The sequence below is a fragment of the Erythrolamprus reginae genome, chromosome 1 (assembly GCF_031021105.1).
Source record: "Erythrolamprus reginae isolate rEryReg1 chromosome 1, rEryReg1.hap1, whole genome shotgun sequence".
Classification (NCBI taxonomy): Eukaryota; Metazoa; Chordata; class Lepidosauria; order Squamata; family Dipsadidae; genus Erythrolamprus; species Erythrolamprus reginae.
This window is the reverse complement of record NC_091950.1, coordinates 395,267,581-395,293,595: the sequence shown is the minus strand read 5'-3', so window position 1 is coordinate 395,293,595 and position 26,015 is coordinate 395,267,581. Positions and strand designations below refer to the sequence as shown.

General features: G+C 41.5%; 1 protein-coding gene across 1 annotated transcript in view; it reads right to left on the bottom strand.

Annotated features, from left to right (window-relative positions):
* SLC13A5 (solute carrier family 13 member 5) overlaps positions 1 to 26,015 on the bottom strand; it is a 53,384-nt gene that overhangs the window by 8,086 nt on the left and 19,283 nt on the right. The window contains exons 5-10 of the mRNA XM_070735020.1: positions 20,851 to 21,013; positions 19,689 to 19,811; positions 18,413 to 18,625; positions 12,043 to 12,164; positions 9,769 to 9,887; positions 2,029 to 2,190 (exon numbers count right to left, since the gene is read on the bottom strand). Of these exons, the coding sequence (XP_070591121.1) occupies positions 2,029 to 2,190; positions 9,769 to 9,887; positions 12,043 to 12,164; positions 18,413 to 18,625; positions 19,689 to 19,811; positions 20,851 to 21,013 (902 nt within the window). The remainder of the gene's footprint in view (positions 1 to 2,028; positions 2,191 to 9,768; positions 9,888 to 12,042; positions 12,165 to 18,412; positions 18,626 to 19,688; positions 19,812 to 20,850; positions 21,014 to 26,015) is intronic.

The following is a 26,015-nucleotide window of genomic DNA, read 5'->3' as shown; positions in this document are numbered from 1 at the left end:
CGAGACTGCCTCCTGCCGCACGAATCCCAGCGACCGATTAGGTCCCACAGAGTGGGCCTTCTCCGGGTCCCGTCAACTAAACAATGTCGGTTGGCGGGCCCCAGGGGAAGAGCCTTCTCTGTGGCGGCACCGGCCCTCTGGAACCAACTCCCCCCGGAGATTAGAACTGCCCCTACTCTTCCTGCCTTCCGTAAACTCCTTAAAACCCACCTTTGCCGTCAGGCATGGGGGAACTGAAACATCTTCCCCTGGGCATGTTTAATTTATATATGGTATGCTTGTGTGTATGTCTGTTAGTATATGGGGTCTTTTTAAAATCTTTAATATTTTAAATTGTTAGATTATTTATGATTTGTTTCTACGTGTTGTGAGCCGCCCCGAGTCTTCGGAGAGGGGCGGCATACAAATCTAAGTAATAAATAAATAATAAATAAATAAATAATAAATAAATAAATAAATAAATATATTGGGGTTGTTTTTATGAATTTCTTAACCTAAAATTGTAATTGGATTGGTGGGTATTGGATTTGTCACTATGTACTGTTTTTGCCATTGTTGTGAGCCGCCCCGAGTCTGCGGAGAGGGGCAGCATATAAATCCAATAAATCTAATCTAATCTAATCTATAATATGCACACAATATTTCAACCTAAGGAATAGGAAAAGGAAAAAGTGAAATCAAGAGTAAACAGCAGTAGAAGGTACATTTATTTCAGTTATGTATTTATAGCTATGTTCATACAATAATACTATATTATATATATACATTATATATATATATATATATATATATATATATATATATATATATATATATATATATATAAAAAATGTATTATTTTTTTTTCTATCGGATCACCCTGGTGTATTGCCCTGGTATATTGCCCTGCAAAAACATGTGATACCTATATTGTATTATCATATACATTTTATATATATACATACATTATACACTGCTCAAAAAAATAAAGGGAACACTCAAAGAACACATCCTAGATCTGAATGAATGAAATATTCTCATTGAATACTTATGTGTATTGAATACAACATGTGAAATTGGTTGTCAATCAGTGTTGCTTCCTAAATAGACAGTTTGATTTCACAGAAGTTTGTTTTACTTGGAGTTATATTCTGTTGCTTAAGTGTTCCCTTTATTTTTTTGAGCAGTACATATATATATATATATACATATATATATAAATGGCCCTGGATTGGGCCGAGAGGCAAAAAAGGAGCTGTGATGTTCCTTCAATACACCAGGGTGATTCGACACAAAAATATGTAACCCTTCCCTGGTGCAGAGCTGAAGGGATTGGATACTGTAGCCTAGAGGATAATTCTCTGCCTTACAAGGCAAATGTTGCAGGTTCAAGTCCCAGTGGGTATGGCTAGCTGATGAGGCCAAAATAAGGCCGAAATAGATCTATCCTAGTCTGCCTTAATTTTCAAATTCAGCAAAAAAAATATGTGACATACATACATACATACATACATACATACATACATACATACATACACACATATATTCTGTTGGATGAGGCCAGAACAAGGCCAAAATAGCGCTACCCTAGTCTCCCTTAATTTTAAAAATTCACCAAAAACATGTGAGATATACACTGTATATATATAATGTATTATTTTATGAACATAGCTATAAATACATAAATACATAACTGAAATAAATGTACCTTCTACCTTGATTTTACTTTCTTACCTTTTCTATTCCTTCTGTTGAAATATTGTGCATATGTTACTTTAGTAATGGATCATCATCTTTAGGACTATGCACATTGATTAAGTTATCAAAGCAACAAATCATCCGTTTGGTCCTGCTGCTTTCAATTAATCAAAGAATAATCACTCTTGGAGCTGCAAACTGAATCTGATCCCATAAAAAACACTGCAAGATCCCCAAGCACCGAATCCAGAAGAAGGCTGTGGATCATTCATGCCCCTTACTGGAGTGGTTGTGTGATGCATTATAAAGCAAAAATTCCAAAATGAATGTCATCCATGAAAAGGGCTTTACCAATGATGCAAAGACGGGCAGGAAAAGGGTGGCTGTGGCCACGTTGCTGGTACATTCGGTGAAAATGGCGATGACAATAGAGAGAACAACTGCAATAGCCCAGGGAGGAATTGTTTGCAGTGGTGTCATTTGATTCCCTAGCCATTTGGACAGCCCCGAAGCCTGGTAGATAAAGGGAGGAAAACTGAGTTAGAAAGAAAATCCCCTAAAATAAAAACATGACAAAAACTACATTCATGTAATCAAGAAGATCTTGTTTTTTAAAATAGAATAGCTGTATTTAGGAATATAGAAACATAGAAGATTGACGGCGGAAAAAGACCTCATGGTCTTTTATGTATTTTATCTTAGGATGGATATATGTTTATCCCAGGCATGTTTAAATTTAGTTACTGTGGATTTACCAACCACGTCTGCTGGAAGTTTCTTCCAAGAATCTACTACTCTTTCAGTGAAATAATATTTTCTCACGTTACTTCTAATCTTCCCCCCAACTAACCTCAGATTGTGTCCCCTTGTTCTTGTGTTCACTTTCCTATTAGAAACACTTCCCTCCTGAACCTTATTTCACCCGTTAACATATTTAAATGTTTCGATCATGTCCCCCCCTTTCCCTTCTGTCCTCCAGACTATACAGATTGAGTTCATTAAGTCTTTCCTGATACGTTTTATGCTTAAGACCTTCCGCCATTCTTGTAGCCCGTCTTTGGACCTGTTCAACTTTATCAATATCTTTTTGTAGGTGAGGTCTCCAGAACTGAACACAGTATTCCAAGTGTGGTCTCACCAGCGCTCTATACAGCGGGATCACAATCTCCCTCTTCCTGCTTGGTCTGATCTGCCCGAACAAATAAGCCATATTTGGCTTAATGCAGGAGTGAAATTCAGCGGAAATTTTGAGTAGTTCGGAGAGCCTGCAAATACCACATCCGTGGGGTGGGAATTGAGATTTTGCCATGCCCACCGAGCGACAACCACAGAACCGGTAGATAGGGATAGGGATGGGGATGGGGATGGGGATGGGCATAGGGATAGGAATAGAATAGAATAGAACATAATAGAGATGGAATGGAATGGAATAGAATGGAATGGAATAGAGGGGGATCTCTTTGCTGGAAAGTCCCCCTCCCTTTCATTTAATTGGGTCTGCTCTTGAAGATTTCATGAACAAGTCCTTTCAGTTTTCTTGGCAAGGTGTTTCAAAAGTGGCCTCCCACTGTCTGCTTCCTAGGGTTGAGAGAAGGTCACCAGGGTGGCTTTGTGCCTAAGGCTGGCCTAGAACCCTCAGTCTTCTTATTTTTAGCCTGAAACACTTACACCAAACCAACCCCCTGGTGGAGCTTAAACAGCAATTTAGTCAAGGAAGCTGTATTGACACCTCTGGCTAATTGGGAGACTGGATGTTGTCTAAGATCCCTTCCAACACTATGGTTGCATTCACACATAGATTACCCCTCACTGAATTAATTCACTTCTAAACCAGCAAAACTGACAGAATCCCTCTATAACAAAGCTGCTTTTTAAAGAAAAATAATGGGTTAATTTCTAAGCCACACACTTAAGGATATAACATTATGGAAACCTTGGTGCTCTCTTAGCTGTGTTCTTTGCTTGCAGATGTTTTGTTATCCAACTAGAAAACATCACGGAGAGGGGCGGCAGTATTGTATTGGCAGTTCTGTGTTAGCAAATACTTCAAAAGAAAAGGATTTAGGGGTAGTGATTTCTGACAGTCTCAAAATGGGTGAACAATGCAGTCAGGCGGTAGGGAAAGCAAGTAGGATGCTTGGCTGCATAGCTAGAGGTATAACAAGCAGGAAGAGGGAGATTGTGATCCCCTTATATAGAGCGCTGGTGAGACCACATTTGGAATACTGTGTTCAGTTCTGGAGACCTCACCTACAAAAAGATATTGACAAAATTGAACGGGTCCAAAGACGGGCTACAAAAATGGTGGAAGGTCTTAAGCATAAAACGTTTCAGGAAAGACTTAATGAACTCAATCTGTATAGTCTGGAGGACAGAAGGGAAAGCAGGGACATGATCAAAACATTTAAATATGTCAAAGGGTTAAATAAGGTTCAGGAGGGAAGTGTTTTTAATAGGAAAGTGAACACAAGGACAAGGGGACACAATCTGAAGTTAGTTGGGGGAAAGATCAAAAGTAACGGGAGAAAATATTATTTTACTGAAAGAGTAGTAGATGCTTGGAACAAACTTCCAGCAGACGTGGTTGGTAAATCCACAGTAACTGAATTTAAACATGCCTGGGATAAACATATATCCATCCTAAGATAAAATACAGAAAATAGTATAAGGGCAGACTAGATGGACCATGAGGTCTTTTTCTGCCGTCTGTCTTCTATGTTTCTATGTTTCTAGCTGGGTAATGAAATACCTGCAAGCAAACAACCAAGCTCAGAGAGCACCAAAGACCACACAGTTCAACTCAGATCTACAGATATTCTATTGCAGTGTTTCCCAATCTTGGGAACTTGAAGATATTTGGACTTCAACTCCCAGAATTCCCCAGCCAGCGAATGCTGGCTGGGGAATTCTGGGAGTTGAAGTCCAGATATCTTCAAGTTCCCAAGGTTGGGAAACACTGTTCTATTGGATGCATTGTTATTATTATTCCAGGCACCGTTCTTTCCCATCCCAGTGCTCTATTAGGCAAACACTGTAATATGTAAATGACTAGGACTGGAACTGACTATGCTATTTGTCTAATGTAAATAATATTTATAAAGTTATTGTATGTACTCTGGTTATTTGAGGTACTGCTCATGTCTATGTGGATATTAGATGGATATCTATAACCTCCATGTGCACCCTCTCTGCACACACTCAGTGACTCTGCTAACTCCTTAAATACTTAACAACCTGAAACACATCAGAATATGATCCGCAACATTTTTGGGGGTGACCGTCTACGCTGCAAGGCACACACCGAAAGAAGGGATGTAGGTGCCTAGCTGGGTGGCACAGGGGCCTCTTTGTTTGGCTCCTGTGTTTCTCTCTCCTGCCAAAGCTCTTTTAGGGAAGAACAAGGGCAGCCTGTTCCTTACAGTCACTCACTGCTCAGTTTGAATGGCTGGTATTTTTGCATTAAACCTACAATTTAAAATGTTGCCAGATGAACCGTGCTGAATAACCAACAAGCCTGCAGCCTAACGATTAGCTGCTGCTTCCCAAAAGCTAAATTTAGGTCAGGTTCTCCTAGCCCTGATGCCACCTGAATGCAAACGGCGGCTGCCTGCCATTCAGGCACAAGCACTCTGGTTGGGTGCCAGGCAGCGGGCTGGGAAGCTCTCCTTTCCAACCCCACAGAACCTTCTATGCACAGTCCTGGGTCGTTTTGCTATTCGGAGCCACAGTTGCAACAATTCTGCCATAGGAAACTTAGCGACTGGTTAGGTCCCACAGAGTTGGCCTTCTCCGGGTCCCGTCAACCAGACAATGTCACTTGGCGGGGCCTAGGGAAAGAGCCTTCTCTGTGGGGGGCCCAGCCCTATGGAATCAGCTCCCCCCAGAGATTAGCACTGCCCCCACCCTCCTTGCCTTTTGTAAGAGTCTTAAAACCCATTTATGTCGCCAGGCTTGGGGCAATTCGATCTCAGGCCCCCTGGCCAATGAATGTTATGCATGGCTGAGGTCTGAATGAGTATGACTGGTTTTTAAAACATTAGGGATTTTAGTTTGGTTTATTATTGGAATCCCAGCGACCGATTAGGTCCCACAGAGTGGGCCTTCTTCGGGTCCCGTCAACTAAACAATGTCGGTTGGTGGGCCCCGGAGGAAGAGCCTTCTCTGTGGCGGCCCCCGGCCCTCTGGAACTAACTCCCCCCGGAGATTAGAACTGCCCCTACTCTCCTTGCCTTTCGTAAGCTCCTTAAGACCCACCTTTGTTGTCAGGCATGGGGGAACTGAGACATCTCCCACGGGCATTTACAATTTATGAATGGTATGTCTGTATGTATGTTTGTTTAGAAAATGGGTTTTTAAAAATATTTTTAAATAGTAATTTAGATTTGTTGTAAATTGTTTTCACTTTGTTGTGAGGCGCCCCGAGTCTGCGGAGAGGGGCGGCATACAAATCTAAATAATAAATAAATAAATATTTAGTTAATTAATTGGATTTGTCATTGCATTTTATTGTACTTTATTTGTATTTGTCATTGCATTTTATTGTACTTCTTAAAACCCACCTCTGCTGCCAGGCATGGGGGTACTGAGACATCTCCCCCGGGGCCTATACAGTTTATGCATGGTATGTTTGTATGTATGTTTTCTTTTTAATAAGGGGTTTATAGTGACTTTTAATTATTGGATTTGTTATATATTGTGTTATTGTTGTTGTGAGCCGCCTCGAGTCTATGGAGAGGGGCGGCATACAAATATTATTATTATTATTATTATTATTATTATTATTATTATTATTAATAATAATAATAATCATCATCATCAGTATTCTCTCTAAATTTTTTTGGGGGTGGGCGGAAAAGTATAGTGTCTGAGCGACAGTCCCTTCGGGACTGGGCGACACGGAAATAATAATAAAATTTCCCTCTCGGCTTCTGGGCAGGTTTGGAAAACTCTGAGTTGATGATGATTTTTAAGTGAGCGATTGCTCACTGCTCAGCTTAGAGGGAACTATGATAATAATAATGTTGTAAATCCGCCCCGAATCTTCAGAGAGGAGCGGCATAGAAATCAAACAAACAAAAAAACCCAACAACAACCATGTTTTCTGGAAAAGCAAAGCAGAATATGCTAATCGATCGGTGCAGCATCCTGGCCCAAAGTACACACCACATCACTTGTTCTGTAATCAAAGGTCCTCCAGAAAATGAAGGACAAGTTTACCCAAGGGCTTCAAAAACGTATGTCATAAGATGTTGGCAAACTGTATTTAAAGCCTAAGACGCCCTAATATTACCTACAAACATGAATTGGGGCTTCATGAGTAGGAACAGAAAATATCATTTGTTTGTTTATGTCTTGAATTTTGACATAAACATGACTGATTTATGATATTTTAAGAACTACATAAGTAGCATCCCTCAAAATTCAACAGGGGCTCTGTGGAAAGTCTAATCTCAGGCCTGGGAATAGAACCATATCATAAGAGACTCTTATGCTTGAAGAGTGGAAGCCATATATGTATCTCCATTGATATCCAGCAATCATTAATATCTTTAGTTAGTTCAATTTGAGGCACATTGGTCCCTCTTCATTGAAAACTCTACATTAGACCAGAGGAAAATCCTTATAGAAAGAATCATAGAATCATAGAGTTGGAAGGGACCTCCAGGGTCATTGGGTCCAACCCCTGCTCAATGCAGGATTCATTAAACCATCCCAGAAAGATGACTGTCCAGTCTCTGTTTGAAGACCTCCAGTGGAGGTGAGCCTACCACCTCCTGTGGCAAACTGTTCCACTGGTTCATCATCCTTACCATTAGAAGTTTTTTCTGATATCTCATCTAAATCTAACCCCTTGCAGTTTCATTCCATTGTTTCTAGTCCTTCCATGTGCTAATGAGAACAATGCTGATCCCTCTGCTCTGGGCAGTTCATGGAAAGGTGTTTGTGCTGTTGTTATTAAGTAAAAATCTGCTCCTCACAGAAGTTGCTATGAATAGGACCAGTGGTAGGTTCTTGCTAATTTGTATGCTGCTCCAGAGAGGAGCAGCATACAAATCGAATTAATAATAATAATAATAATAATAATAATAATAATAATAATAATTCAGACTGGTTCTATGGAACTGTTAGTAACTTGGCAGCCCTGGGCCACTGGAATCGGCAGTGACCCAGGGCTGCCATGCTCCTACACCAGTTCTCTCTACAGTGCCATCTTGGTTTTGGCTTCTGCGCATGCTTAGAAGCTTTCTTTTAAGTACTGCGCATGCGCAGAGAGTCATTTCTGGGAAGTTGTGTGTGAGCGTGAGCGAAGTGAGCGCGCATGCACAAAATGTGCACTTTCATCGCGATGCAAACCAGTGGGGAAGGTAAGTAGGTAACCTCTGAATAGGACTGCGTTTGGATCCTGAGCAAGTTTTATGCAAATAGAATAATTTGGTGAGTCTAATTTAGAGGTCAGTTGAAAAATAATCAGGATTGTGTATAGACAGAACCAGTGTTTTAGTTTAAACATAGTTTGAACAAACTATAATGGCTGAATTTGTGCATCACACTAAGATATTAAGCGTGATTTATAAACCATAGTGGCTGGTCCATCCATTGCATAAGTTATATCTCCACAAAAATTCAAGTTCAAGTTCAAACTAATCGTGCTAACTATGTTACGTGAGCGCGGCTGCCAAATTTCTAATTAAACACACTTTAACCCAAGGGGAGTCAAACTCGCGGCCCATGGCTCGGATGCCTAACGCACTGGCCACACCGCTTTATCAAAGTGGGGAAAAGTCTTGATACGTCACGTTACGACAATGTGAAGCCGCAAATTTGACACCCCTGCTTTAACCAATTCAATTAAAATTTGGCAGCTGCACTCACACAATATGCCAAGCATGGTTAGTTTTAGCTTTGTGTGGTTTAGCTCAGTTTACAAACTCTTTTTTGGGTTACTTTATGGTTCAATGTTTGTAAAAACCTAGAAACTCTTTGTAGAAATATAGGGCTCTGTACAAATACAGAGAAGCATGTCAATTTAATCACGGTGTTATATGAGTGCAGCACAGTAGGAAAGGAAAAGAGCTCAGAAAACTGGGTTTATAAAAACAAAAACAACACTCAGCCTGGTAACAACAGCATGGGACTTCCATCATAGATTGGATCAGGTTTGCAAAATACAGTGGTACCTCTACTTAGGAACTTAATTCGTTCCGTTACCAGGTTCTTAAGTAGAAAAGTTTGTAAGAAGAAGCAATTTTCCCCATAGGAATCAATGTAAAAGCAAATAATGAGTGAGATTGGGGAAACCACAGGGTGGGTGGAGGCCTTGTTTACTCCCAGGAGATTCCTAGAGAGGCCGCACGGAGGCTTCTCCTGCCTTTTCTGGCCCTGTTTCCTCCCAGGAGACTCCTAGAGAGGCCCCCCCAGAGGCTTCTCCCCACCTTTTCCAGCCCCGTTTCCTCCCAGGAGATTCCTAGAGAGGCCCCCCCAGAGGCTTCTCCCCACCTTTTCCAGCCCCGTTTCCTCCCAGGAGATTCCTAGAGAGGCCCCACAGCGGCTTCTCCCTGCCTTTTCCATCCCTGTTTTCTCCCAGGAGATTCCTAGAGAGGCCCCCCAGAGGCTTCTCCCCACCTTTCCCAGCACCGTTTCCTCCCAGGAGATTCCCAGAGAGGCCCCACAGAGGCTTCTCCCCGCCTTTTCCGGCCCTGTTTCCTCCCAGGGGATTCCTAGAAAGGCCCCACAGAGGCTTCTCCCTGCCTTTTCCGGTTACAGTTTCAGAGGCTCGGGTTTGTAAGTGGAAAATGGTTCTTGAGAAGAGGCAAAAAAATCTTGAACACCCAGTTGTTATCCAGAAAAATTTGTAAGCAGAGGTGTTCTTAGGTAGAGGTACCACTGTATGTTAAACCACAAAAAACCAATTAAGCAAGCAACATGTAATAACGCAGCCAGCGATTCTGCCTTTTTACACTGATCCATGTGAGTAAGGGGCAACCATTGTGAATGGACTGGGTTTCCTACTGTAGGATGAATGCTAGCAGACACAACTCCTCTTGCAACTGACTCTAAGCATTTCGGGAAACGAAAGCGCCAAGGACTTACATCACTTCCACTGGCCAAAGCAAAGCCACCTCCAAGTAGCAGCACAATACTCCAAGGCAACTTCCTCTGAACAGTTTTCCAATCCAGCAATGGGGCTGGGAAAAACGGAGCCTTCATATCTGTAGAAAGAGCAGGATAAACTAGATATGTAAGAGGGGGTCTAGGGTCACAGGAGGAAATACTTCATTTTCTTTCCAAACAAAGTGGATGAAAGGCTTAATGGCATTGTTAGGAATGCATGTTTTGTCTACACTGTTGAAATATTTTGGAGAATGATATCCATTGTTTGTGTTTCTAGGACACCTCTGTTACAATCAGAGCATTCCTCAACAGCAACACTTACAGATGCCTGGTCAATAAGGAGTAGCTATTTTGTATTTCTCTCCCTTTGATCTAAAACTAATCCTACCTTACCCACCTCCACCCATTCAGATTGAGATTTTATTCCAGTCATAATACAGTGCTCCCTCGATTTTCGCGGGGGATGCCTTCCAAGACCGCCCGCGAAAGTCGAATTTCCGCGAAGTAAAGATGCGGAAGTAAATACACCATTTTTGCCTATGGACAGTATCACAAGCCATACCTTAAGACTTTAAACCCCTAAATTACCATTTCCCATTCCCTTAAAAACCATGTACTCACCATTATTACTGGTACTCACCATTGAATAAGACAGAGTTATCCTGATATTTATAAACATAATTATTTATTAACAATAATTAATTTTTTTTGTTATTTATTTGCAAAACGTATTAGTTTAGCGATGACGTACGATGTCATTGAACAGGAAAAACCGTAGTAGAAAAAAAAACCGCGAAGTATTTTTTAATTAATATTTTTTGAAAAACTGTGGTATAGGCTATTCGCGAAAATCGAGGGAACACTGTATACTGCATTTTTCGGAGTATAAGATACACCTTTTTTTCCCTTAAAACAGGCTGAAAATTTGGGAGCATCTTATACTCCGAATGTAGCTTTTTCCTAAGCTTTTTTTCCCCAGGTGCTAACGCGATCTTCCCGCCTTACAGTCTTTTTCATTGCTACTCCCTCCGAAGAGTGTTTTTTCCAGCCCTAAGTCTTTGCAGGCTTCTTTTCATTGTTACTCCCTCCCAATAAGGTGGTTTTTTTAAAGCCCTAACCAGGGGATAAAACAATGTGCTGAAGCTGACTAGATTAAGGACACTAGCTAGATGAATACCTGGTAGGCAGATTTTTTCCTTCCCAAAAACTAAGGTGCGTCTTATATTCCAGTGCGTCTTATGCTATGAAAAATACGGTACCTGTGACAGGTGGGAATATGCATATTTCAAAAATACTTTGGAAGAAATGCTTTGCACACAAGCAAGTACGAGCCGAGGTGGCACTGTGGGTAGAGTGCAGTACTGCAGGCCACTAAAGCTGACTGCTAGATCTGTAGATCAGCAGTTCAAATCTCATCACTGGCTCAAGGTTGACTCAGCCTTCCATCCTTCCGAGGTGGGTAAAATGAGGACCTGGATTGTGGGGGCAATAGCCTAGCTCTGTTAAAAAAGTGCTATTGCTAACATGTTGTAAACCGCCCTGAGTCTAAGGAGAAGGGCGGCATTAAAAAAAAAAAAAAGAATAACTAAATAAATACAACATCTTTCTTCTATGCATTAAAACATCATTTTTTCCCTTCAGCCTGCTTTATAAGTTCTGAAGCACTTCTGAGAAATTTTTGAAGTTTCCTTAACCTTGTTGAATCCCTGCATGACTCATTTATCTATCTATCTATCTATCTATCTATCTATCTATCTATCTATCTATCTATCTATCTATCTATCTATCTATCTATCTATCTAATTCGATTTTTATGCCGCCCTTCTCCTTAGACTCAGGGCGGCTTACAACATGTTAGCAATAGCACTTTTTTTAACAGATCCAGCCTATTGCCCCCACAATCTGGGTCCTCATTTTACCCATCTCGGAAGGATGGAAGGTTGAGTCAACCTTGAGCCGGTGATGAGATTTGAACCGCTGACCTTCAGATCTACAGTCAGCTTCAGTGGCCTGCAGTACAGCACTCTACCTGCTGCGCCACCCCGGTTCACTCATGTCCCCTGTGTGTACAGGGTCTTTAATATGGCAACATGAAGCATCACACAGCAGCCTAGGTCTCAAAAGACTTCTGATTCCCTCCCTTGACGGCTTCTTGCGAAGAAACTTCTCTTCCGTGGTTCAAAGGTGGGAGATAAGCTTCCTGAAAAGTTTCCAGGCCTCATGGTGGAAAGCAGTGGTTTTCATCACTTTTACCTTCCTCAGCCGCTTCCAGATCACAGCTGTTCTGCCTGCAGCAACCACATCTGGGCTTCGTGGAAGGAAGGATGAAGAGCAGCACGGCTACAAAAATGGCCACAGTGGCATCAGTTACATACCTGGAATGAATTGGAGAAAAAGATAAAGGAGACTGAGAACTGAGGCCCGTCTCTCTTTTTTTTCAGCCCCTGAAGCAACCAATCAACCAGTGGGAAAGGTTCGTCCTTCCTGAGCCCAGCCACTAAACATAGAAACTTAGAAGATTGACAGCAGAAAAAGACCTCATGGTCCATCTAGTCTGCCCTTATACTATTTCTTGTATTTTTATCTTAGGATGGATATATGTTTATCCCAGGCATGTTTCAATTCAGTTACTGTGGATTTACCGACCAGGTCTGCTGGAAGTTTGTTCCAAGCATCTACTACTCTTTCAGTAAAATAATATTTTCTCACGTTAACTTCTAATCTTTCCCAAAACTAACCTCAGATTGTGTCCCCTTGTTCTTGTGTTCACTTTCCTATTAAAAACACTTCCCTCCTGAACTTTATTTAACCCTTTAGCATATTTAAATGTTTCGATCATGTCCCCCCGTTCCCTTCTGTCCTCCAGACTGTACAGATTGAGTTCATGAAATCTTTCCTGATAGGTTTTATGCTTAAGACCTTCCACCATTTTTGTAGCCTGTCTTTGGACCTGTTCAACTTTATCAATACATGGGGCTACCTTTGAAAAGTGTTTGGAAACTTCAGATCGTGCAGAATGCAGCTGCGAGAGCTATCATGGGCTTTCCTAAATTTGCCCATGTTACTCCAACACTCCGCAGTCTGCATTGGTTGCCGATCGGTTTCCGGTCACAATTCAAAGTGTTGGTTATGACCTATAAAGCCCTTTATGGCATCGGACCAGAATATCTCCGGGACCGCCTTCTGCCGCACAAATCCCAGTGACCAGTTAGGTCCCACAGAGTTGGCCTTCTCTGGGTCCCGTCGACTAAACAATGTCGTCTGGCGGGACCCAGGGGAAGAGCCTTCTCTGTGGCAGCCCCGACCCTCTGGAACCAACTCCCCCCGGATATCAGAGTTGCCCCCACCCTCCTTGCTTTTCGTAAGCTCCTCAAAACCCACCTCTGTCGTCAGGCATGGGGGAATTGAAATTTTCCCTTCCCCCTACGCTTATAGAATTTATGCATGGTATGTTTGTGTGTATGATTGGTTCTTTAAATTGGGATTTTTTTCTATTACTTTTAGTATTAGATTTGTTTACATTGTCTTTTTATTGTTGTTAGCCGCCCCGAGTCTGCGGAGAGGGGCGGCATACAAATCTGATTAATAAATAAATAAAATAAAATATCTTTTTGTACGTGAGGTCTCCACAACTGGACACAGTATTCCAAATGTGGACATCTTGAAGTACACACCAGTGTGAGCTCTGTATGAGAACAATCAAGATCGCCATCGCTTGGTGTGCAATCTCTCCCGGCGTATGTGTACAATGGCAGCGGTTTAGCAAATCAATAAGATCTCCCTCGGCTTTGCCTCAATTAACCTAATGTCTGTGTTTCAACTTCTTCGAAATATAAACAACTTCCAGATCAATTGTATGATTGAATCGGGTCAACATTTGTCATCTCCTGACTTCTCTCCAAATAGGTTAGGATGATGTCCACTGGATTATCTCATAAACATCCTTCACAGAGAGGCAGGGTTTATCCAAGCTGTTTACCCATAGCTAAGCAGAGATTTGAACTCAGTACGAGGTGACAGAATGACGTACGCTAATCGCTGTATTATAAAGCCTAAATTGCAGCAAACCTGCTTACAAATTCTCTGCTTTCCCTCCCTTGGGAGTGGATGGTGCTAATTTACATTTATGTCTTCAACATACGGTGGTACCTCTACCTACAAACGCCTCTACTTATGAACTTTTCCAGATAAGAACCGGGTGTTCAAGATTTTTTTGCCTCTTCTCAAGAACCATTTTCCACTTACAAACCCGAGCCTCCGAAACTGTAACCGTAAAAGGCAGGGAGAAGCCTCTGTGGGGCCTCTCTAGGAATCTCCTGGGAGGAAGCAGGGCTGGAAAAGGCAAGGTGAAATCTTCATGGGGCCTCTCTTGGATTCTTCTGGGAGGAAACAGGGCCTCCACCCTCCCTGTGGTTTCCCCAATCGCATTCATTATTTGCTTTTACATTGATTCCTATGGGAAAAATTGCTTCTTCTTACAAGCTTTTCTACTTAAGAACCTGATCACAGACTGAATTAAGTTTCTAAGTAGAGGTACCACTGTATATGGCATCAGGCCAGATTATTTGCAGGGCCTCCTCCTGCTGCATGTATCCTAGTGACCGGTGAGGTCCCACAGAGCCAGCCTTCCCCAAGTCCCGTCAACTAGACCAGTGTTTCCCAACCTTGGCAACTTGAAGCTATCTGGACTTCAACTCCCAGAATTCCCCAGCCAGCATTTGCAGTTGCCAAGGTTGGGAAACACTGAACTAGACAATGTCACTTGGCAGGACTAGGGGAAGAGCCTTCTCTGTGGGGGGGCCGGCCCCCTAGAATCAGCTCCCCCCGGAGATCTGTACTGCCCCCACCCTCCTAGCTTTCGACCCTAGCCCCTGGCCAAACAAATGTAATATATATTTGCTGTGTAAATGGTAGTAACTGATTTTAACATTATTGGGGTTTTAGATTAATTGTTTTAAAATTAGTTGAATTATAATGTTGCATTGTTTTTACATGTTGTAAGCCGCCTCGCATCCTCGGAGAGGGGCGGCATAGAATATAGATAGATAGATAGATAGATAGATAGATGGATGGATGGATGGATGGATGGATGGATGGATGGATGGATGGATAGATAGATAGAGACAGACAGACAGATAGACAGGCAAACAAATAGAAACATAGAAACATAGAAGTCTGACGGCAGAAAAAGACCTCATGGTCCATCTAGTCTGCCCTTATACTATTTTCTGTATTTTATCTTAGGATGGATATATCTAGGTCCCCAGCAGTCGGGTTTCAGGCCCGGTTACAGCACGGAAACCGCTTTGGTCGCGTTGATGGATGATCTCTGGCGGGCCCGGGACAGGGGTTTATCCTCTGTCCTGGTGCTCCTCGATCTCTCAGCGGTTTTCGATACCATCGACCATGGTATCCTTCTGCACCGGTTGGAGGGGCTGGGGGTGGGAGGCACTGTTCTTCAGTGGTTCTCCTCCTACCTCTCTGGCCGGTCGCAGTCGGTGTTAGTGGGGGGTCAGAGGTCGGCTCCGAGGTCTCTCCCTTGTGGGGTGCCTCAGGGGTCGGTCCTCTCCCCCTTGCTATTTAACATCTACATGAAACCGCTGGGTGAGATCATCCAAGGACATGGGGTGAGGTATCATCAATATGCCGATGATACCCAGCTTTACATCTCCACCCCATGTCCAGTCAACGAAGCGGTGGAAGTGATGTGCCGGTGCCTGGAGGCTGTTGGGACCTGGATGGGTGTCAACAGACTCAAGCTCAACCCGGATAAGACGGAGTGGCTGTGGGTTTTGCCTTCCAAGGACAATTCCATCTGTCCGTCCATTACCCTGGGGGGGGGGATTACTGACCCCCTCAGAGAGGGTCCGCAACTTGGGCATCCTCCTCGATCCACAGCTCACATTAAAAAACCATCTCTCAGCTGTGGCGAGGGGGGCGTTTGCCCAGGTTCGCCTGGTGCACCAGTTGCGGCCCTATCTGGACCGGGACTCATTGCTCACAGTCACTCACGCCCTCATCACCTCGAGATTCGACTACTGTAATGCTCTCTACATGGGGCTACCTTTGAAAAGTGTTCGGAAACTTCAGATCGTGCAGAATGCAGCTGCGAGAGCAGTCATGGGCCTACCTAGGTATGCCCATGTTTCACCATCACTCCGCAGTCTGCATTGGTTGCCGATCAATTTCCGGTCACAATTCAAAGTGTTGGTTATGACCTTTAAAGCCCTTCATGGCATCGGACCAGAATATCTCCGAGACCGCCTCCTGCCGCACGAATCCCAGCGACCGATTAGGTCCCACAGAGTGGGCCTTCTCCGGGTCCCGTCAACTAAACAATGCCGGTTGGCGGGCCCCAGGGGAAGAGCCTTCTCTGTGGCGGCCCCGACTCTCTGGAACCAACTCCCCCCAGAGATTAGAACTGCCCCTACTCTCCCTGCCTTCCGTAAAGTTCTTAAAACCCACCTTTGTCGTCAGGCATGGGGGAACTGAAACACCTCCCCCGGCCACGTACAATTTATGTATGGTATGTTTGTGTGTGTGTTTGTTAATATAGTGGGGTTCTTTTTTAAACTATTTTAAATATTTAAATTCATTGAAGCTATTTGGATTTGTACAATTGTTTATATTTCTGTTGTGAACCGCCCCGAGTTCACGGAGAGGGGCGGCATACAAATCTAAATAATAAATAATAATAAATAAATATATGTTCATCCCAGGCATGTTTAAATTCAGTTACTGTGGATTTATCTACCACGTCTGCTGGAAGTTTGTTTCAAGGATTTACTACTCTTTCAGTAAAATGATATTTTCTCATGTTGCTTTTGATCTTTCCCCCAACTAACTTCAGATTGTGTCCCCTTGTTCTTGTGTTCACTTTCCTATTAAAAACACTTCCCTCCTGGACCTCATTTAACCCTTTAATATATTTAAATGTTTCAATCATGTCCCCCCTTTTCCTTCTGTCCTCCAGAGTATACAGATTGAGTTCATTAAGTCTTTCCTGATACGTTTTATGCTTAAGACCTTCCACCATTCTTGTAGCCCGTCTTTGGACCCGTTCAATTTTGTCAATATCTTTTTGTAGGTGAGGTCTCCAGAACTGAACACAGTATTCCAAATGTGGTCTCACCAGCATTCTATATAGCGGGATCATAATCTCCCTCTTCTTGCTTGTTATACCTGTAGCTATGCAGCCAAGCATCCTACTTGCTTTCCCTACCGCCTGACTGCACTGTTCACCCATTTTGAGACTGTCAGAAATCACTACCCCTAAATCCTTTTCTTTTGAAGTATTTGCTAACACAGAACTGCCAATACAATACTCAGATTGAGGATTCCTTTTCCCCAAGTGCATTATTTTACATTTGGAAACATTAAACTGCAGTTTCCATTGCTTTGACCATTTACCATATTACAGACGCCTCCAGGAATATCAACCCTATTGCACACTTTAGAGTCATCGGCAAATAGGCAAACCTTCCCTACCAAACCTTCCCCTATGTCACTCACAAACATATTAAAAAGAATAGGACCCAGAACAGACCCTTGTGGCACACCGCTTGTAACCTGACTCTGCTCAGAATACTCGCCATTAACAATAACTCTCTGATGTCTATGCTTTAGCCAGCTGCAAATCCATTGAACTATCCAGGGATTAAGTCCAATCTTCACTAATTTATCTATCAGCTCTTTATGTGGAACCGTATCAAAGGCTTTGCTGAAGTCCAGGTAGGCAATATCCACGGCACCACCTTCATCCAACACCTTTGTGACATAGTCATAGAAATCAATGAGATTAGTCTGACATGATTTGCCTTCAGTAAAGCCATGCTGATTTGGGTCCAATAAGTTATTGTTTTTTAGGTGCTGATTTATCCTCTTTTTGAGTAGAGTCTCCATCATTTTAACTACAACTGATGTCAAGCTAACTGGCCTGTAGTTACCAGCTTCTTCTCTACTGCCCTTCTTGTGGATAGGCACAACACTGGCCATTCTCCAATCCTCAGGAACTTCTCCTGTTAACAAGGATTGGTTAAACAAATCAGTCAGGGGGGTAGCAATGACAGATCTGAGTTCTTTAAGAACTCTGGGGTGGATGCCATCTGGACCCATTGCCTTATTTATCTTTAATCGTTCAAGTTCTTCTAAGACATCGGCTTCTAAGATCACTGGAGCTGAATCCGTACAGCTGGAAGCAATGCTATACTGTATCCCTCTATAGTATTATTTTGTACGGTGTCTTTTGAGAAAACTGAACAGAAGTAGCTATTGAAATGGTCAGCGATCTCCTTATTCCCATTAATGCATGTATTATTCCCGGTACTAAGCTTCGTGATACCGCAGTTTTTCTTCTTCTTATCACTAATATATCTGAAGAAGGTTTTATCCCCCTTCTTTACAGATTTGGCAATTTCTTCCTCTTTTGAGGCTTTAGCAGCATATATTATCTGTTTCGCCTCCTTCTGTCTCATTTTATACACCTCCCTATCAGCTATACTTCCAGAGTAGCAGTGCTCTGCCAATTCACTGTCAATCATAAGCTCTGTGCCATCTGAGAAGATACCCAAAGCTCTTTCAAGAAAGACTTCATCTTTGGAAGGCAGTTAGAATACCCACTCACTCTTTGTCTTTATTGAAGAGAAAAGTTGCCCAGCCTGGGACGAAGCCTGGATCTCGGGTGAACCAGAGGAGAATCAGCAGTGTGAAATTCATGAGGACACTGATTTCAGCAAAGGAGATGGGCCCCAACTTTCGGTACTCCTCCTTCAGTACATTGAAAGCAGCCTTCTCTTTCTCAGTCTGTTGGCTTCCACAACCCCAGGTTTTCCTAAAACTGAAGGCAGAATTGAATGGTGAATCTGGGCTGTCCAGGCTTTTTTTTTTTTTGCAAAGTGGGATATTTTATTTATTTATTTTGCCAAGTGCATATTGGTAGTATATAAAGATAAAACAATGTTTATATACATGATACTAGTAAGAGAGAAACATTAGGACAGGGCACATAATTTCTATGATCGTAATTTGAGAACTATCTATACTGCAATATAAAGGGAGCTGAGATGCAGACATCATTTTCTTTCAGTAAAATAATATATTGTCATGTTGCTTTTGATCTTTCTCCCAGCTAACCTCAGATTGTGTCCCCTTGTTCTTGTGTTCACTTTCCTATTAAAATACTTCCCTCCTGGACCTTATTTAACCCTTTAACATATTTAAATGTTTCCATCATGTCCCCCCTTTTCCTTCTGTCCTCCAGACTTTACAGATTGAGTTCATTAAGTCTTTCCTGATGCATTTTATGCTTGACCTTCTACCATTCTTGTAGCCCGTCTTTGGACCCGTTCAATTTTGTCAATATCTTTTTGTAGGTGAGGTCTCCAGAACTCCTCCTTCTATCTGTCTTTCTCTCTCCCTCTTGCTCCCTCCCTTTCTATTTCTCTCTCTCTCTCTCTCCCTTTCTTTCTTTCCTTCCTTTCTCTCTCTCCCTCTTTCTTTTCTCTCCCTCTTTCTCCCCCTCTCTATTTCTCTTTCTTTCTCTCTCTCTTCCTCCTTCCCCCCTCTTTCTGTCTCTCCCTTCCTTCCTCTTCCCCTGGAGAGAGAGGATGGGGCTTCCACTCCTCCTTTGGGCTCAGAGGCTGACCGGCGGATGGCTGAATCATGAAGAGATTCGTCTGGCCCTAAATTTCCCCCCAAAGCTGTACAGTATTGCTTAATTTGTCAACACATTGCACCAAAGGTGCTTTTCCTAAAACTTTTTGCTTTCATCAGTTTCAAAGGAAAAAAACGAGAATGCCCAGTTGTCTTTGGAAAAAAAATACCTTTGGGACAATCACGAGCTAGATGATTGAGAATCTCCATAGACATTTGTCAACATATTCATTCGCCCAAGAACTTACTTCCATCCTATGAAGGAAATCTGAAGCCAAAGCCAGGCCAGTGCCAGCATCAATAACATATTGGGAAAAGCAAATCCAAACCAGGAAGCGAAATTTATGACGTCATCATTTCTAGGAAACAATCTGTATGCAAAAGGAGAGGAAAAAAGAGAGAGATGTGATTGTGCCCTGATCTAGCGGCCTGTGACACACCAAAGGTAGATTGGGATGGGTGACAGTCAACTCTGGGAAACCCACGTGGTTTGGGGCGCTAGCCATGAAAAGGACTGTGTCCTCTTTCACACAAGGGGATACAATGGGCCTGTGGGGGAGGGCCTTCTCTGTGGCTGCCCCAGCTCAATGGAACCAACTATCACCCCTCCCGATGTCGGTATTGCTCCCACCCTACTGGCCTTCCGAAAGGCCGTGAAGACCTGGTTTTGCCGGCAGGCCTGGGGGCCGTGAATGCTAATATCTAGTCCCGGCTGAATTGTGATTGATTGATGTATATGTGAGTTTGATTGGACAGTTCACTAGGATTTTTACAATGAGTTTTATATTTTTAATATTTAATATGACTTTTGTAACATTGTACTGTATTAATTATTGTGCAAAGCCGCCCTGAGTCCTACAGGATTGGGTGGCATAGAAGTCAAATAAATTGAATTGAATAAATTAAATTAAATTAAATTAAATTAAATTAAATTAAATTAAATTAAATTAAATTAAATTAAATTAAATTAAATTAAATTAAATAATTAAATTAAATTAAATTAAATTAAATTAAATTAAATTAAATTAAATTAAATTAAATTAAATTAAATTAAATTAAATTAAATTAAATTAAATTAAATTAAATTAAATTAAATTAAATTAAATTAAATTAAATTAAATTAAATTAAATTAAATTAAATTAAATTAAATTAAAATAAATTAAATTTTAAATTAAAATAAATTAAATTAAATTAAATTAAATTTTAAATTAAAATAAATTAAGTTAATTACATTAAGGTGGATTCCTCTATATGACCTTGGAAAAATGCATTTCTCAGTGGCGGTTGACAACTACAAGGAGCAACATAAGCTCAGTTGGGAACCCAGGAGGAACGAATGAGTCCTCCAGTTAAGGAAAACCATTTCCCACTCTGGTTTTTAAAATGGTATGTCATTAGAGGGCACTTACTGATTCATCTGACCTTTCAGGACCAAGTTAGGGCCTGTCCCCGTCAGGGTGGCTGTCCCGCCAATGCTTGCTGCGTAACACACACATAGGGTCATTCCCTTGTTAATTCGCTTCTTTGTTTTCCTGTCTTGCTCTCGAGCTTCATCAGTAAGGTATCCATTGCCTGCAGATGGGGAAAAAACATGGCTTGCTGCAAATCACCCTGGCACTGAGAAGAAACGGCTGGGCACAAAATTAAGGGCAGAACACTTTGCAATTATGCTTCCAATGCCTGCTTTCAAAGTTCAAAAGCCAGAGAGATAGTTTCTTCATTATCTGTCCTAAACATCTGCCATCTGGAAATGTATTCTCTCTGAACGGCAGAGCTTTCATTAGGCATGACTGATACTTTCTAGTTTATGGAGTTTACAGGTGGGTGGGTGTTTAGCCATCTACATTAACAGGCATGATTATATCTTCCGCCAGCAAACAATTTGCTTTAGATTTCATCAGTGAGAACTGTTTCCCAGACAATTGTTCTTTCCAAGCTGGGAGCTGGTTGGCGGAATGGAAAGATTTAAAATGTAATACAGTGTTCCCTCGATTTTCACGGGGGATGCGTTCCGAGACCGCCCACGAAAGTTGAATTTCCGCGAAGTAGAGATGCGGAAGTAAATACACTATTTTTGGCTATGAACAGTATCACAAGCCTTCCCTTAACACTTTAAACCCCTAAACTGCAATTTCTCATTCCCTTAGCAACCATTTAGATTATTACTCACCATGTTTATTTATTAAAGTTTATTAAAAAAATATTTATTAAAGGCGGACGAAAGTTTGGCGATGACGTATGACGTCATCGGGCAGGAAAAACCATGGTATAGGGAAAAAACAGCAAAGTATTTTTTAATTAATATTTTTGAAAAACCGTGGTATAGCCGTTTCGCGAAGTTCGAACCCGCGAAAATCGAGGGACCACTGTATTCCAGTTTTTAATTGGATTCATTGATTTTTGTCACAAAACTTCCAAGGTACTTGGTATGTTAATCCGCATTTACACATTGCAAAAAGCCATACTGTGGTATCTTGCAGGCGCATAAACTCAGCTACTGTGGTTCAACAACTTTGATTTATTCATTCATTGAATTTCTGTATTGCATTGCCCAATCTTGTGATACAATGTGTGAATTAAATTGGGGCCTATTTAGGCAAGCCTAGTTAACAGAACCATGGCTCAGCATGGATAACTCGAAGGAAAGAAGGTGGTGGGATCTGCAATATTTGAGATCAATTTGTCTTCTCCTGGCTGAAATGGTGGAGGGTAGCTGGGACTAGGTGGCAGTCTCCTTATCTTTGATTAGCTTTATTATTGCACTAGTAAGCAGAAAACACCTTTTGTTTATCTCCGTTTATGTGATTGCTGTATAGTGATAAATTATGGGTCCAAAGGCAAAAAGATAGAGAAATTGATGCAACCACCACCTTCAATTTCAGAGGGAAAAGAAAACAGAATAGAGGGGTAGAGGAGTACAGAGATGAGCTTGCAGCAACTGTTAGTAAAGCATGGGCACAGCCCTATTTTTATATTTTATTTTACCTTTTTTTATTTTTTTTATTTGTCAAGTACGTATTTATAATATACATAGATATTACATTGTTTATATACATAAGGTCCCATAGAGTTGGCCTTCTCTGGGTCCCATCGACTAAACAATGCCGTCTGGTGGGACCATGGGGAAGAGCCTTCTCTGTGGCAGCCCCGGCCCTCTGGAAACAACTCCCCCTAGAGATTCGAATTGCCCCTAGCCCCCTACTCTTCCTGCCTTCCGCAAGATGTTGAAGACCTATCTATGTCGCCAGGCATGGGGGGAATAACTATCTCTTCCCCCCGCTACCACCTTTTTTCCTGACTGTAATACATGAGAATGGTGTGATTGTGCAGTAATGATTGTTTTTAATATCTATGGGTTTTAAATTTTGTTTTTAATTTATATTGGATTTGTACTCTGTATATTGTTATATTGTTGTTGTGAGCCACCCCGAGTCTTCGGAGAGGGGTGGCATACAAATCTAATAAATCTAAATCTAAGATGGGTATTGATAAGAGACAACAATTGGACTGGGACCGTAGGCAAATGTATATATATACATTGACAAATGTATCTTTTTCTTTTATGTACACTGAGAGCATATGCACCAAGACAAATTCTTTTGTATCCAATCACACTTGGCCAATAAAGAATTCTATTCTATTCTATCCTAGGCACACTTATGCATGCCCCTTACTGACCTCTTAGGAATAGGGTGAGGTCAACAGTGGATAGTCTAAGGCTAAAGTTTTGGGGGTTTGGTGACGAAACCAGAGAGTCAGATAGTGAGTTCCAGGCATTAGCCATTCTGTTGCTAAAGTCATTTTTTCTACAGTCAAGTTGGGGCGGTTCATTTTGAATTTGTATCTGTTGTGTGCTCCCTTTTCTTTCAATTCAGGTGGAATGAGCCCTCTGCTATCTTTGCTGGGATTATGATAAAGAACACGTTAATTCCTTGAGAAACACAGTCTTGAAAATACAAGGATGCTGAGTAGTAGCGGGTTTCAAATTTTGTTGCTACCGCTTCGCTTTTGGGAGTACAAGCGCAGAGACGTCTAGCCGGGCGGGCGGAGCCTCCTGACACTGCCGCTAAGGGTTCACCCGATCCGGGGCAAACCAGTAGCAACCCACCACTGGTGATGAGCCTTGTGTCGGGCTTTATAAATTATTATTATTATTATTATTATTATTATTATTATTATTATTATTATTAGTTAGATTTGTATGCCGCCCCTCTCCGAAGACTCAGGGCGGCTCACAACAATAATAAAAACAATATTCCAGCAAAAACAAATCTAATATTAAAAAGCACATAATGAAAACCAGCAATTGAAATTTGGCTTGCACACCTGCTGTAGTGAATGCAATGCCAGTGCAGTACCATCTATTAGTTGTTACTATATTTTTAATCAACTGCAACTTCTGAGTTGTTTTCAAATTCACCGCTATGTAAACATGTTGCAGTAGTCTAAACAGGCGATGAGGGATCAGAGTTACAACACTTCCATTCATTCATGAGATGGTCTAATAATTGTATTGCATTTATTAATGCCTAGGGCTGTACTAAACATCATCCCGAAATTTCATATCACTTTTAAACATCTTCTTTATTTAGCTCTGAATCTCATGGTTATGGATGGATATTTTCATTAAGTTTTCAATCTGTAATACTACTCCAATTAAATTTCATTATTGTACATTTAAAACCCTAGTAGCTTTCACAACTGGAGGTTAATTCGTTAGATATAGGTAGTCTTCAACTTACAACCATTCATTTAATAGCTGTTCAAAGTTACAACAGCACTGAAAAAAGTGATTTATGATCAGTCCTCTCAAGAGCCGAGGTGACGCAGCAGGTAGAGTGCAGTACTGCAGGCCACTAAAGCTGACTGTAGATCTGCAGGTCAACGGTTCAAATCTCATCACTGGCTCAAGGTTGACTCAGCCTTCCATCCTTTCGAGGTGGGTAAAATGAGGACCCGGATTGTGGGGGCAATATGCTGGCTCTATTAAAAAGTGCTATTGCTAACATGTTGTAAGCCGCCCTGAGTCTAAGGAGAAGGGCGACATTAAAAAATCAAATCAATAAATAAATAAATTACAACCACCCCACTGACATATGATCAAAATCTGGGTGCATGTGTTTATAATGGTTGCAGCATCCTGGAATCCATGTGGTCCCATTTGCATCCTTCCCAGCTGCCTCCCAAAAAGCAAAGTCAATAAGGAAGCTGGATTCGCTTACATGATTCATTCAACAATTGCGGTAATTTGTCCAGCAGCCATTGCAAAAAAAAGGTTGTAAAATCAGATACAACTTGCTTAGCAACAGAAATTATGGTCCCAACTGTCATAAGTTGAGGACCACTTGTATGTGACAATTTTTAAATCCTTCATAACAAGAATGTTCTTTGGCTGAGGGGACTTTGGATCCACCGTGTACCAATTCCACCGTTTAATCATTACACCATAGTCAAGATCATATTTATATGTTCTGCTACTATTATTGTACATGCCTCCTGAATTTTTTTTTAAATGAACATCTGGGTAATGGTTAAAAAAATGTTGGCTATATATAAGTGCAAGACAATCTGTAGCAAAAGTGCCCAGTTTTTACATTAACCAAATTGAAATTCAATTCTCTTTCTGGAGCCAAAATTGTATTGAATTGCATCAGTGGAATTGGGAGTGCTCTGATAAAATTATTGACTTTTTGACTGAAACAGCAACTTTAAAATACATAATTTGTACTGTGAAGAGCAAATGGCATAACGACTCTAACAAATCAGCAAGTTTTTCAATTATTACTATTTACACTTGACCTTATAATACTGAGTTAAAGGTTAACCAGGGCAGAAATTAATTACTTCGTGAATAATATTGTTCTTCCAGAGATCACACATAATCAGGCCGTTATTTAGCTACACATTTACTTCTTCAAGAAATAATAACTACCATTAAATAAAATGCTGGAGGTGATGCTTACTTTAATGAATTGTACTGAAATTTGCTCCCGCTGTATATTGTTGGTGGTTTAAAGCAGTGTTTTTCAACCAGTGTGCCGGGGCACACTAGTGTGCCGTGAGACATGGTCAGGTGTGCCGCGAAGCTCAGAGAGAGAAAGCAAAAGAGAGAAAGAGCGAGAGAGAGAAAGAGAACAAGAGAGAGAAAGCAAGAGAGAGAGAAAGTGAACAAGAGAAAGAAAGCAAGAGAGAGAAAGAAAGCAATAGAGAGAAAGAGAGGGAGGGAAGGAGAGAGAGAGAAAGACAGGGAGGTAGGGAGGGAGAAAGAAAGAGCAAAAGAGAGAGAGGAAGGAAGAGAAAGAAAGAGGGATGGAGAGAGAAAGAAGGAAGGGAGAGAAAGAGGGAGGGAGAGAGACATAGAGCGAAAGGGAGGAAGCGAGAGAGAATTTTTTTGTCCAAACTTTTTTTAGCCCCCATCCTCCCCCCGCTCAATGTGCCCCAGGGTTTCATAAATGTAAAAAATGTGCCGCGGCTCAAAAAAGGTTGAAAATCACTGGTTTAAAGCAGTCTTTTTAAAAAAAAAACCTAAAAACTTTTTTTCCAATTTATTTTAATGAGGAGCAATAATTTTGAA